The sequence below is a fragment of the Mus caroli genome, chromosome 7, assembly GCF_900094665.2.
Source record: "Mus caroli chromosome 7, CAROLI_EIJ_v1.1, whole genome shotgun sequence".
NCBI classification, from domain to species: Eukaryota; Metazoa; Chordata; class Mammalia; order Rodentia; family Muridae; genus Mus; species Mus caroli.
In genome coordinates, this window is record NC_034576.1 from 93045083 (window position 1) to 93059210 (window position 14128).

The 14128-nt window shown below is 42.0% G+C and overlaps 1 protein-coding gene across 2 annotated transcripts in view; it reads right to left on the reverse strand.

Moving 5' to 3' along the window:
• Window positions 1-13395, reverse strand: part of Eed (embryonic ectoderm development) — a 26941-nt gene extending 13546 nt beyond the window's left edge. Inside the window, exons 1-7 of one of the 2 annotated variants that reach the window (XM_021166752.2) lie at window positions 12806-13395; window positions 9352-9504; window positions 5137-5229; window positions 4028-4093; window positions 2840-2965; window positions 2114-2195; window positions 242-333 (exon numbers count right to left, since the gene is read on the reverse strand). In XM_021166752.2, coding sequence (XP_021022411.1) covers window positions 242-333; window positions 2114-2195; window positions 2840-2965; window positions 4028-4093; window positions 5137-5229; window positions 9352-9504; window positions 12806-12919 — 726 coding nt within the window. In that variant the 5' untranslated portion in view covers window positions 12920-13395. The remainder of the gene's footprint in view (window positions 1-241; window positions 334-2113; window positions 2196-2839; window positions 2966-4027; window positions 4094-5136; window positions 5230-9351; window positions 9505-12805) is intronic. The other variant, XM_021166754.2, reaches the window with a different exon arrangement.
• Window positions 13396-14128: the final 733 nt, after the last annotated feature.

Below are 14128 nucleotides of genomic sequence, written 5' to 3' on the forward strand. Positions count from 1 at the left end.
CAGTCACTTTGTAGACCAGGCTGGCCTCGAACTCAGAAATCCGCCTGCCTCTGCCTCCCGAGTGCTGGGATTAAAGGCGTGGGCCACCACGCCCGGCTAGGTCAGCATTTCTATGTTGAACGGATGAAATGATTGCCTGACAGGCTGCATGAAGCAGACATGTTTGCCTACAATGACAAAAGTTTAATGGGAGATAATCACTCTAAGTAAACCCAAGATCATTACCCCAGATTCAACTTACAGCACTCAGAACTTCATCTCTGTGCCCTTCCACACCTCCGAATATTGCCACAAGAGTGTCTGTCTGGATATTCCATAGTCGTAAAGCATGATCTAATGTAAACACAGAAAGTTAAGGCAGACTTTTATCACTTGTCTACTGCCAACTTTTAGTATTCCATTAATATGTATGTAAAATCCATGAAGATTTAGATTATGTACAGTAAAACTAAGCATATTATCCATGATATATAACTTAAAATATGTTACATGTAGATTATTAATAACTCACACACTGAGACTGCCTCAAAAACAAACAGATAAATGAATGACAACTGCGGCAGACATTGAGGATGTTGCTCAAGAGCACTCACCAAGGCCTGGGCTTCAAGTTTCAGCACTGAAATAAAAAGGCAAAATTCTCCTCTCCTTATACCTACATTCTCAGCCTTAAGGGACTAGCGGGTGGGGGTAGGGGTCTGACTCTGAGCAAGAGGACTTGACTTCAAAGCCAATCTGGGCTAAGAGTCGGAGATCCCATCTCTCCATAAAAAACAAAAACATGGTAGAGAGAGAAGTGATGGCTCAGCAAGAAAGAGCAATTGCTGCTCTACCAGAGGATGAGTCCAGTTTCCAGCATCTGTACCAAGTGGTTCACAATGGTTTCTAATTCCAGCTTCAGAGTATCTAATGTCTCTGGCCTCTGTAGGCATCTGCCCTCACATGCACATACCCACAGATAACCATATACATCTACCCACAAAAATGATTTTTAAAGTGCATACTTAGAAGTATAAATATAAGGAGATGAGGCAAATAAGAGTATAGAAAAAACAAGCTAATAAATATTAGAAAGCCAGAAACAGTTAAGAACAGCAGAGAGAGCTGAAGAAATCGCTCAGCAGTTAAAACACTGGCTCGTTTTCCCAGGACCCAGGACTAACTTGACAAATAAGTGTTAACTCCAATTCCAAGGGCCCTAACTCTCTTCTGGTCTCCCTGAGTGCCAGGTATGCATGTAGTGCAGACATTCAGGTAGGCAAAACACTGATACATAGTAAAACAAAACAAGAAGGGATGAAAAGTGTGTCTAAATCCAGGTAAACTTTTAGCAGCAGTGCAGGCACAAGGAGCAATGTCATGCTTTCTCGCCAGGGAACGTAGCCACTCAAGGAAGCTGAAGCAGGCGCAGTGGCTCACACCTCAACCTCAGCACCAAGAAGGGTGGGATTTGAGGTTCCCTGCGGCTTTGTGGCTACTCTGGGATACAGAATAGAAAACTGTCTCAAAAAACAAGGAGGCAAGTTATAGTTAAAGGAAGTTTATAGGGGTTCAAACCCAAAATCTTTTAATAATAAAAAGTATGGCTCTTCACTGCAGTGCTTCCTTTATTATTTTGGGGGGAGAGGGAGTTATCCTGGGGTGCCCCGGCATGTATGTGGAGGTCAGCTCTCTCTTTCCACCTACACTCGGGTTCTGAGGATGGTCAGGCTTTATCAACTGTGCCACCTCATCAGTCTCTTTTCTTATTAACACGCAACACTCCTTTAACATTACTGAAGAGACCGGTGGGAACAGAGCTACTAAAAACGTTTGAAAAATCATAACTTTGGCATTTATGATAAAGCAATTACTCACTTGAGGATAAGGTTCTACAACTATCACAATACAGTAAGAGTCGAGGATGACAGAATCCCACTATGTCTGACATCATCAACAGGCAGAGACCTATTTTTGAAGTCTTGGTTTATGAGATGTTAATAAAGGCTTTTTTTTTCCTACTAAATTTCTTCTTTTAATTTAAATTATGCATTCTCAGAACACAACCTATCACTTCTAACAATTATTCCAAAACAAACTGAACTAAGGGACCATTTGTTTCTTGTGAGCTTACCTTTACTTACTGACAGGAGAAGGTTTGGGTCTCGTGGGTGGAACTTCAGCTCATTGATAGCATTTCCATGGCCAACATAGTGCTATGATAAATTTAAAACATTTCATTTCATCTCAAAAGCCAATAAATTTTCTTTCATAAACCTTAAGAGAAACATAAGGCTGGGGCAAACCAATAAATAGTCTAGTACACTCAAGGCCCAAGATTCAGTGTCCAGCTCTGCTGCACTCTGCACGCCCCCCCCCCCCCAACAAAAAATGCACTTCAAGTAGTTCTCACTCAACCATGGCTACATACTAATATCACCCACAAAATTACAGGAAGGAAAATGGTACCAGTTAGCCAAGGCTCAGCTACCAGCATTGTGTAAGAGATGCCAATGACCCCCAGGGTTAAAACAAGCAACACCTGCCGTGCGTGGTGGCGCACACCTTTAATCCCAGCACTGGGGAGGCAGAGGCAGGCGGATTTCTGAGTTCGAGGCCAGCCTGGTCTACAAAGTGAGTTCCAGGACAGCCAGGGCTATACAGATAAACGCTGTCTTGAAAAACCAAAACAAACAAACAAACAAGTAAATGTAATAAAGAACAAGACTATATAATCAAGGTATAAATCAACTCAGGTATGCAAGTTAGTGATTACATTCATTTTAAAGACATTTTATGAAGTTTTAACCAGATGTGAATTCAAAAGTAGCATTATCTACAATTTGACCAGAAGACGCACCTTTATACACTGCATTGTTATAGGATTAATTATTCTTATAATGCCTCTAGATCCAGCAACTGCTAATAGAGGGTGGCTGGTGTTGCTATCATAGGTCCATGCACAAGTGTAAAAGTTTTCATCTGCCTGAGAAATACCACAGTTAAGAAACATAATTATGGAAAAAAAAATGAGTTAATGTTTACAATAAATGGAACCTTCCAAACAACTGGCAAGGGTTTGGATATTTAAGTGCTCATTTTTCTTTACACAAAATTTGCATATTGATAGACAGGTGACCTGGACTCAAAAAGCACAAGCAGGATGTTCTTAAATGAAAGGCCAGCTAGGGCTATGCACCAAGGCCCTATTCTCAAAAACTAAATGCATATTCACAGCGGCACTTTTAGGCTAAACTCTACACCAGCTAAGCTCCTCCTTTGTCCCTCACTCCATCACACTTCTTTCTAGATGCCTGTAGAAGTAGTCTATTGCACTGATGTAGTCCCCAAACAGCCGGAAACAGCAGTTGAACATGTAGACATAACTGTTCTCCAGTAAAACGTTATTTATAAAGCTAGGTGGCAAGCCTGCAGGTTTGCCTTGCTGCTGACCCTCTGTCCTGATAAATTATGAACCTATGCATGGTTCATTTTGGAATGAACATGGAAACCATTCACTCATTTCTGTGTCATCTGCAGATTCAGGGTCACCCTGCCTCACTTGTCACATTTCTTCCAATGGGTCTGAAGAAACATCTTAACATTCAGCTTTTTAAAGTTCCTGCGAGCTAATCTTTGGCTTTTAAGATCTTCTTTTTCTTCATAACTCACTCACCAATATTTTATTTCCTTAACAACACACACATTATTTTTTTCATTGGCTGTATTGATCAAATCCATACAAGGACTTCCAGTTAAGCATCAGAACTATAGTAAAATTGTAAAACTCCAAGCATGATCAATAACCACGAGGTTTTAGCTGGTCTCTGCTAATAATTCCTCTCATGGATTTCTAATGCTCCTTCTCCCTCATCTCACACCTACCCACTTCATAACACAGCCACCTCCTAACCAGTTCAACGACAGGTGCCCTAGTGACAACCCTCCTAGCTATGGGACAGTGACCTCAGAGAATTAGTTTTCAAAGTTCTGATGTACTTATCAAATTTCTTAAACCAGGGATATAAAAACACTCAGAAAAGGATACATCAGCATCTACATAGGACTGCAATAACCGTATTTCCCCCTGTGAATGGCATTCGTATAAGGTTACCTAAAGAAACAAAAATATGCATGACATCTCAGATAAACATTCTCTTTATCTCTTAAAAATTCTAGTTGTGCCAGGTGTGGTGGCGCACGCCTTTAATCCCAGCACTCAGGAGGCAGAGGCAGGCGGATTTCTGAGTTCCGGGACAGCCTGGTCTACAAAGTGAGTTCCAGGACAGCCAGGGCTATACAGAGAAACCCTGTCTCAAAAAACCAAAAAGAAAAAAAAATAAAAATTCTAGTTGCAATTATAACTTAAGGACATTACAGAAACTGATTTAAACTTACCAAAGCCTTATAAATCCTCACACATTTGAAGACTATATTTAATAGCCTAGTAATAACAATTTCTATTTCCAAACATTTAAATCTACATTTCATCCATGTAACCACAACTGTTCAAAGAGAAAACTTTACAGATAAAGACCCTCACACACCTCACGTAAAGTAAACATGATACACGTTCTGAGACATCACCTGACACCCTGTAAACATGTACGATTTCTTACGATTTTATATATAATTAATACTCTTAAACTATTACTTAAACCCACTGGATTTATGCTTGATATAGAACAATTAATTACATCTTTTTATTAGATGACAGACTTCTGGGACTGGAGAGATAGCTTAGTGTCCACATGGCTGCTAACAATCCTCTTTAACTCTAATCCCAGGGGATCTAATACCCTCATGGCCTCCATGAGCACTGCATGCCCATGGTGCACAGAGAAACATGCAGGAAACCACAGATACACATAAAATCAAACTCTAAAAGTACAGGCTTCTTTCATATCTGAATGATAAATAACTGTCATTTTTTCAGCTATTCAAAATATTTATAAAGGAAACTATAAAACCTGCTTCATAACAAATATACATTCTAGTTATTAGTTTTAACCCTGACCACTTCTCAAAAGCTTCCCTCTTACATAGAAGAATCATACTGTTAACCCAGTATCCAGAACTGATTTTAAAATCATTCCATTTTAACACTCTAATTGTAACAATCAGTATTGCCAACCTGCCCCCCACCCCGACACTCACTCTGTTGCTTCCCACAGTTGCAAACACCAGAGGATCTCCTTCTTTACTGTGCCAGTTAAACTGAACTCCAAACAATGGCTGGTTATGATCTTCCTATAAAATATAAACCATGAAAGAAAAATTTAACTTATTTTTAAAAACAAAACCCATCAGCAGACTAGCCTTTACCAAATTCAGCTCATTCCCTATCTTATATACTTGGGTGGTTTGGCTAAGAATGGTCCACGTAGGCTCATATAATTGAATGCTTAGGAAGTGGCACTATTTGAAAGGATGAGGAGGTGTGGCCTTGTTGGGGTAGGTGCTGCCGCCTTGTTTTTGGCAGTGTTTAGCCAGGGTAGCCTTGAGGTTTCAAAAGCTCACACCAGGCCCAGTGTCTCTCTCTTCCTCCTGCCCGTAGACCCAAAGGAAGAACTCTCAGCTATCTCTCCAGCATCAAGTCTGCCTGCATGCCACTTTGCTTCCAGCCATGATATAATAACTAAACCTCAGAAAGTGTAAGCAAGTCCCAAGTCAATGTGTTCTTTTACAAGAGGTGCTATGGTCCTGGTGTCTCTTCATAGCAACAGAACACTAAGACATATATCATGCACACACTGACTTCTGACATCAAAACTATAACACCACAAGCTTCCAGATCTTAACATATGTGAATGTTTTCTAACGAAGACTCAAACGGCTATGTATCCTGAAAACACTCTGGCATCTGCCTGCTTTCTTAAACCCAACCTTCATTTCCTGAATCATGATCAATTGGGAACTTTTGGTAGATGTATTTTAAATTCTTGAGCTCAGAGGACATGGTTATTTCTCTCATCTAACAGATCAACAAATGACTTTGGATTGTGTTTGTTTTTCCCTTGGAAGTAGAGCACATCACACCTTATTCTTGCCACTGCTTTTCTTATTCAGTCCTAGTCAAACAAATTTAAATTATCTTGAGTAATCTTTATAACCTTGGACTTGGATTATTATGGGAAAGTATCAGCCCCTCAAGACTATCTAACAGTGGAGACTCAGAGGGAATGAACTATTATGCCTTCAGATACACACGGGGAGAACAATCCGTGAGATTTCTACAAGCAGAGCTTAGACTATGCAGTAGCCAAGCACACCACAGGGTTGTTCAAACAGTTTTCTAGTTGCAGTTCAGATTTAGGGCTTTATTGAACCTCCTGGTATTCAACACTGACTTCTAAATTCACTTTAAAGTTCTTGCTTCTACTTTTAATGTCTTCTAGCTTTTATTTTCTTATCTCTTGAAAATCCAGGGCTTCAGGCTTTGGGACTATTTAAAAGACACTTAAAAGTGTCCTTTATAGTAAGAGGTAACTCAGGACCCTACTCCAGCTCTGGCACCCTGTGTTTATTGGGGGCAAGGGGGACTCACAACAGCCTGGAACAGCCCCAGGGGAACCCAACCCTCCTCTATTTCATGCACATACCATACACATAATTACATACATCAATAAAAACACCCTCTAGAGACAGTACATAAAACTGGTAAGTTAATATAAGTAAATGTCAACACACTATAATGGATACGTCCCATGTTAATGTACTAAAGGGAAGTTTTCACCTCTTACAGGGTACAGTTAACCATAATGAGCACTTTCATATGGTAGCTTTACTTGCAGTTTCTAAGACTGCCGCACACTGACTTCCAGTGTGGCTGTACTGTTTTACATTCCCACCAGGAGGATACAGCTGTCCTCACTGCAGTGAAAAACAGTAACTACTCTGACAGGGGAGAGGCAGGATCTGCGTTGTTTGTTTTGATTCACATATCCTTGGTTGCTAAGGATGGTGAACATTTTCATCTATCTATTCACCAACAGTACTTCATGGTTTTTATAAAAATTCATTATTATTGGGCATGTGTGTGGGTGAAGGGGGAGGGAAAATAGACCCCAGAGGTCAGAGGATAACTTATAAACTTATTTTTTTTGTTGTTTTTAAAGATTTATTTATTTATTACATGTAAGTACACTGTAGCTCTGTCTTCAGACACTCCAAAAGAGGGCATTAGATCTCATTACGGATGGTTGTGAGCCACCATGTAGTTGCTGGGATTTGAACTCAGGACCTTTGGAAGAGCAGTCAGTGCTCTTAACCACTGAGCCATCTCTCCAGCCCATGACGTTGGTTTTTTAATGTGGGTTCTGGGGATGATGTTAGGTGTCCAGGCTTATGTGGCCAGGGCCTTTACCCACTGAGTCATCTGGATGGTCCTATTTATCTTTTGAAATGTGTCTTCATTTCATTGCCTGTTTATTGACTAGATTTGGACGGAGTGTTTTTTGGAGGAGAGAGGGTAATTTTTTAAATTATTTGTATATTCTAAATATTCATTCCCATTCAATGTTTTTCTCTCACAAAGTTAAACTTACATCTGTAGGAGAGAATATATATTATAAACATATAATAAATATAATATATAAATATACATATATTTTCTCAAGTGAAAAATGCCCATAAAATTTAGAAAAACAGTAAATGTATATATAAACCACTTAAAATAAAAAGTCCTTACCTATAGTGGTCTGTTAGGGAGACCCCCATTTAAAAAAAAAAAACCCAAATACCAAAACCAAAACCATCCCCTGCCTTTTAATCCCAGCACCCAGGAGGCAGAGGCAGGGAGATCTCTGCATATTCAAGTCTGTATAGACAGTGCCACACAGAAAAACCCTGTCTCAAAAAAACAGAAAACACATTGATTTGGGGCAGGAAAGATGGCTCAGTAGTTAAGAGCAATCTCTGCTCTTCCTGAGGACCTGGGTTCAATTCCCAGCAACCACACAAAAGAGGACACAGAATGTTAATTATGCAGGTGTGTCTCTCCAAGGGAGGAGATAAAATCAAATTCCTGCATTCCACCCAGAAGGCTGAGAAGTGGGGGTTGTTAAAGACCTGGTGGCCTTCCTGTTATACTGCACTCAATAGGGACAGACCTCACCCTAGTTCCCTACAGAGATTAGACTCTTTCCTCCCTAACATTTACCCATCCCTAGTGGACGTCACATGTACTGTAAAGCCTGCTATGCTCTCAGAGACCACACTAGATTCTAGGACTTTCAGCTGTAGAACCCACCCCTCAAGGTCACATATACTTTGTGAAAGAGTTTCTATGTAGCCATACCTTAACCTTTACTGTGTGCCTGGAACTGAAATGAGTATGGGAATTATTGCTACCCGGAGACCCTCTTCCAAATTATGTTTGAATATGCCTACAATAAAACCACCTGGTGTTAGGTTTCCCGGGATTTAGTCAGATCCAAGATAACCAAGTCAGTTTGTACCAAAAGTTCATCCTCATCTCTTTGTGCAGCTTGCTTCCCAATCTAACACCTACCCGCAGGAAGCCCCTCACACAGACATCTGTGCAGGTAAGATAGCAATGTCCATAAAATACAAATAAATTAAAAAATTGTGGGCTGGAGAGATGGCTCAGTGGGTAAGAGCACCCGACTGCTCTTCCGAAGGTCAAATCCCAGCAACCACATGGTGGCTCACAACCATCCGTAACAAGATCTGACTCCCTCTTCTGAAGTGTCTGAAGTCAGCTACAGTGTACTTACATATAATAAATAAATAAATAAATAAATAAACCTTAAAAAAAAAATTGTGTGTGTGTGTGTGTGTAAAGGCCGGCTTACCAGGCACGTGGCAATCAGAGAATGACTTCAGGAATCAATTCTCTTGGACCACCATCTGGGTTCCAAGGATTAAAGTTAGGTTGTCAGACTTGGCAGCAAAAACACCCTTATCCACTGAGCCATGTGGATGGACCCAAAACCCAGAAGTTTAAGAAATGTCACATTGTTTTGTTAAAAGGTAATTATAAGCGAAAGTTTAGAATATCTTTAAAACTAAAAGTTAAGATGTGTTGACATTTGCTAGGGACCAGTTAACAGATCACACTCAGTTCTTTTTTATTAACTGATGTCAGAAGTGGCTTTGGCTATACTTTACTGAAATATAAAGAGTAACATTTCTTAAAGTCCTTTATTTGGATCAACAAATAAGTCAAGAACAGCCTACAATACTCACTATTATACATTCAAAAGTAAAGGACAACGATAAACAAAGCTCCCTTGACTGTGTGACAGATTAGAATACTCAATTTAAACAAACAGAAACCCCTTTAAAACAGTAGTTTTAAAATGGTTTAACCCTGAGAGAAGTCTGCAGTCTAGGGCTTCCAGCACATACCTTGAGGCTGTTCACACATTTGAAAGAGTACTTGCATTTCTTTGACTTCCATTTTCCCTTTCCCCAGCTTTTCCTTCCAGGTGCATTTGGCGTATTTGTGGGCGTGTCCGGGCGTTCTGTGTTTGTGCCACTCTCGATACTGACAGCATCGTCCTGTGAGCAGTAAATAAATTAGGAGTTTCATCAAACAGATGTACACAGTATTTAAAAGCAAGGGACTTCATTATTAAAAAGATGGCTGAGATGGCTCAGCGGGTAAGAGCACTGATTGTTCTTCCGAAGGTCCTGAGTTCAAATCTCAAAACTACATTGTGGCTCACAGCCATCCTTAATGAGATGACGCCCTCTTCTGGTGTGTCTGAAGACAGCTATATTGTACTTATTTATAATAAATAAATCTTTGGACCGGATCGAGCAGAGACTGAGCAATCAGGGTTGACTGGAGGGAGCAGAGGTCCTACAAAAAAATTCAATTCCCAACAACCATATGAAGGCTCACAACCACCTGTACAGCTACAGTGTACTCATATACATAAAATAAATAAATCTTTAAAAAGATGCACTTTTAATTAAAAGTGTGCAAAAAGTGAGACTTGTACTCCTGGCTGCAGGTGGGGACATAAAATCCAGTTATGCCTTAGAATACTAGTGGACAACTTAGACTGCAGAGAAGTGGAAGATATAGGCAAATCTGGGCTTTAAATAAGACACTGGTCTACACCAGGGACACCAATACAATGCCTCACTCACTCCTACACAGCTCTGTGGGAATGCCACTTGTCCACAACAAAATGCTGGGGAAACTAACTGTTCTCTTGCTGGTAAACAGTTGCTAGGATTCAATATTTCACTAACATAATTCAATAAATCTGACCGACCTACTACACATCTTCATAATTTATTTGACTGCTACTCAGGTTGGCCATTTGGGGCAAGAGTGTTAATACTTCCTATATTAGATGTAGTTTTGAAGAGCATCTGTTATGCAAAGACTACTTATTTATAACATAAACCATTTAGCATTTTAAAGAAGCTCTCTGTGGTTTACACTATATGTAAATGCAATTCACCTCATAGTCTGAATCGTACCATGAAATGTATTTTTTACTCTGTGTAGAGATCTGAACTCTATACACTATAATAATCTGCCCAAACAGATATAGCTGCAGGAAATACTGAGAACTCTTCTGGCTTCTTATCTTCAGCTCAAAACCCATACTTCAGTCTTCTTTGGAATACAAAAATTTCCAAGTATCACCCTGATACTTCCATATATCACTAGGTAGTAGTAGTCCCTAAATCCATTCCAGAGGAACCATTTTGTCTGAGTGTATCCAACAGCTGTTAGAGTGAAGCCCACTGCTTTTGTGGTCTAAGTTACTGCTTCCTAAAGTTGGTTTTGTATTACAAAAGGTACAAAATAAATAGAAGTGTCAAAAGGTATTTAAAAACCACTAATTCATTTAAAAACATTAGTTCTTAAGATTTTTCAAACTTCACATTGGTCTAAAATAAATGTCTCTTAAACAAACAAAAAAACCAACCAAGAACCAAGGAATGAAGTACTTGACATAAAGCAGGTGACCTACAAGTGACTGAATTGCAATTTGATGTAAACGTACAATTAGCTTTTAGAGGAAGTTTAAATTATTACAATTTAAATTGGCCTCCTAAATGGAAATCATTTTCATCCAGGCATCTGATTCCCAGGGGACTGGGAGGCAAAGGCAGAAGGACCTTAGCCAGCACAGGAAGAACAAGACCCCGATTTTAAAAAAAGGAAAACCACAGATTATCTGTTTCTCCTCACCTGTCGATTGTTCTTCTATGCAAAAAGTTCTGATTTTGGATTTTTCCAGTTAAAAATCCCATCATATTACAATTGGTGCAGGTGGTAAAAATCAGCCTATCACCTCTCTCAATGGTTCCATTACTCCATCTAAATGGGAAACCAGTTGTTGTGCCTCGAACCTTTGATACAACACTTAGTGGGCAGGGACATGCTGATCTCTGAATTCCAGGCCAACAAAGAGCACAAAGTGAGATCCTGTTGCAAAACTTAAAAAATAAAATACAATACAACCCCCACCCCTTGGTGAGGACAGAACCTGGCCCTCCAATGATGTCAGGCGTGTGCTTTACAAATGAGCTTTTATGCCTCTGTCCCTTTAAGAAAATTAAATATATGTTAAAGTTTTATACTTGGTCTGGTTTGTAATCTTATATGCTTCATCTATACATCCACAGTATTCTGCAGGAGATGGTGGTGCATGGATGTCTTCTAGGTACTGAGGGTTGAAGTACGAAGCTAACAGGTGTGAGGGCAGCATACGAGAGTCTATGTTGCACGGGGAGATTCTAACTCAAACAAACAAAAAAAATCCCTTTTTCTGAGAGGACCCCAAAGGGTTCAATAATGTGTCAAAGACACACGTACCAAAACGTTAAGTCTCGACCCTCTTTGAAGGGACCGAAGCAAAAGCTAACTCAATCATTCAACTATGGATAAATTTAGAAAGCATCAAAAAACGTACCTTAGGAGTCTGGAAAGATAAAATGAGCTTTCACTTAAAATTTTTCCCTGACAATTTCCTCATTATAAATTTGACATTTTCATTAAAGTCTAAGTAATCATTATACGAAAGGCCAAAGCCTCTACACTACCCTATCAGACTATAAGTAACTAATTATTAGAACACGTGTCTAGTACTTTTTACAAGCTTGCATAGTATTTTTTTTACACGAGGCAGCATTTCTCTAAGCACTGACTTCCCTTAATCTTCACACTTGGCTCAAGTACAGAATTTACCGCGGCGGCCTGAAATCTTCCAATCCCTTTACATTAAGCAAAAACTTTCAAACTGTTCCCTCCCTTGCCTTAATCAAAGGTGGCTCCCCTTCTACGATCTTCTCGATTCTACTCCTTCCACAGAAAAGTCGACACGAAACTCCCATGGAAAGAGGCATACATAACCGCACGGTCACGTAAACCCAAGCCAGAGATCTATACTTTAGATCCTGAAGATCCCGTAGTGCTCTACAGTGACACAGCCCCTCGGATCCTTAGGAGGACCCCTCGTACCAACTTTCCTGGGGAAAACAGAACCTCTTACCTCGAGCATGCCTTTTAAACCAGTAAGTACAATCTCAGATTCGCAATCAGCGTCAAGCCCCCAAAGGCACAAACTCCGTCTCCCACGCAGGGACGATCTGAGCAGACCTCGCAGACCCTTTGGGACCTTTAATCCGCTCCTCGCCAACTTTCTGCTTGCTATCTGCCGCAGTCCCAGCTCGAAAGCCCCAGCCAAACTGGACTTCCCCGCACGCCTGCGTTCTCCCGAGCGCGGGTGACACCTTTCCCTCCCCCCACGGCCGCCCGCCCGCCCCGACCGCAGTTACCGAAGAACCTGAAACTTCTACTCCACAGTCCCGGGACAGGCGGGGCCGCACTCACATTCTCGTCTCCCGAGAGGTCCGGGTTGCTGTTCTCGTCGCTGCTCAACTTCTGCTTCTTGGCCGCGGGCATGTCTGTTCCCGCCGGCGCAGTCGACACTTCCCTCTCGGACATGTTCCTCCGCCTCCCTCCAGGTTCTTGCCGCCTCGGGCGGGGCCTCCGCCACACCGCCGTCAAGCACGCCCGGCCGGAGCCTGCCGCAAAGCTGCCTGCGCCGCCACCGCCGCCGCTCCCCCCACTGTCGCAAATCGCGCCCAGCCGCCGAGGCGGGCGTGCGTGCGACCCCGCCACACTGCTGAAAAAGGGGCGCGCGCGCGCGCGCCCTCCCGCACGGCTTCCCGGCTGCTTCCCGTCCCTTGGTCCGGGCGGGCGGTTTTCCCGCCGCCCTCTCGGCACTTTGCACCGAGGCGTCGGATCTGCTGGCTCAGAGGGCAGGGGTTTCCTACGTCCCCCTTCCCCACCAGCGCCTAGAGACGAGGCGGAACTCAAAGGGCTGCTCCCTCACCCCCTTCCTGGCCAAGACGTTTCATCCGCAATTGGCTCAATCCTTCGATCTCCGACCCGCTGCAAACGAACGAAAGTCTGTGGCCTGGATCGGCCCACCACTGTCCCCGAGGGAGGGGGGAGGAAAGAGAAGTCACCTCTTGTTTTACGGGTCTGTGTCTACGGTCCCTGATGCGGAGCTCGGGAGAACAGCTTTGAGTTAGTGTTTACGGAACTCCTCACAGCCTAGACTCTTTTTTTGAAGGGAGAAATTCAAAATCTATAGGCTGTTCCCTGCTCGCCTCCCCCATCGGGCACATGGACGGGTCCCACCTGCAGGTGCGCATGCGCTGAGGCGTATTCTCGCGCTGGGTTACGGAGACCGGCCTCCTCCTGGCCCCTCCTCCCCTCGGTTCTGTTTGCTAAACCAGGTAGTCTTTCCACCGGTTTCTGAAGCTTGGGGAGGATTTCAAAACGGTACCAAATCAGTGCCTACGGACACGCCTCCGTTCTGGGCAGATATTTTATCTAATAAATACTTATTACAATGATTGGTTATATTCAACCGGTTGGTGCCACTATTGGCTTAAGTAAGCCTATATTTTATTTTATTTTTTTTTGTTTTGGTTTTGGTTTTTCGAGACAGGGTTTCTCTGTGTAGCCCTGGCTGTCCTGGCAGTCACTTTGTAGACCAGGCTGGCCTCGAACTCAGAAATCCGCCTGCCTCTGCCTCCCGAGTGCTGGGATTAAAGGCGTGCGCCACCACGCCCGGCTTAAGCCTATATTTTAAATTACATATTTAGACTTAAGTAAAAATACCTTATGATGCATGATACATTC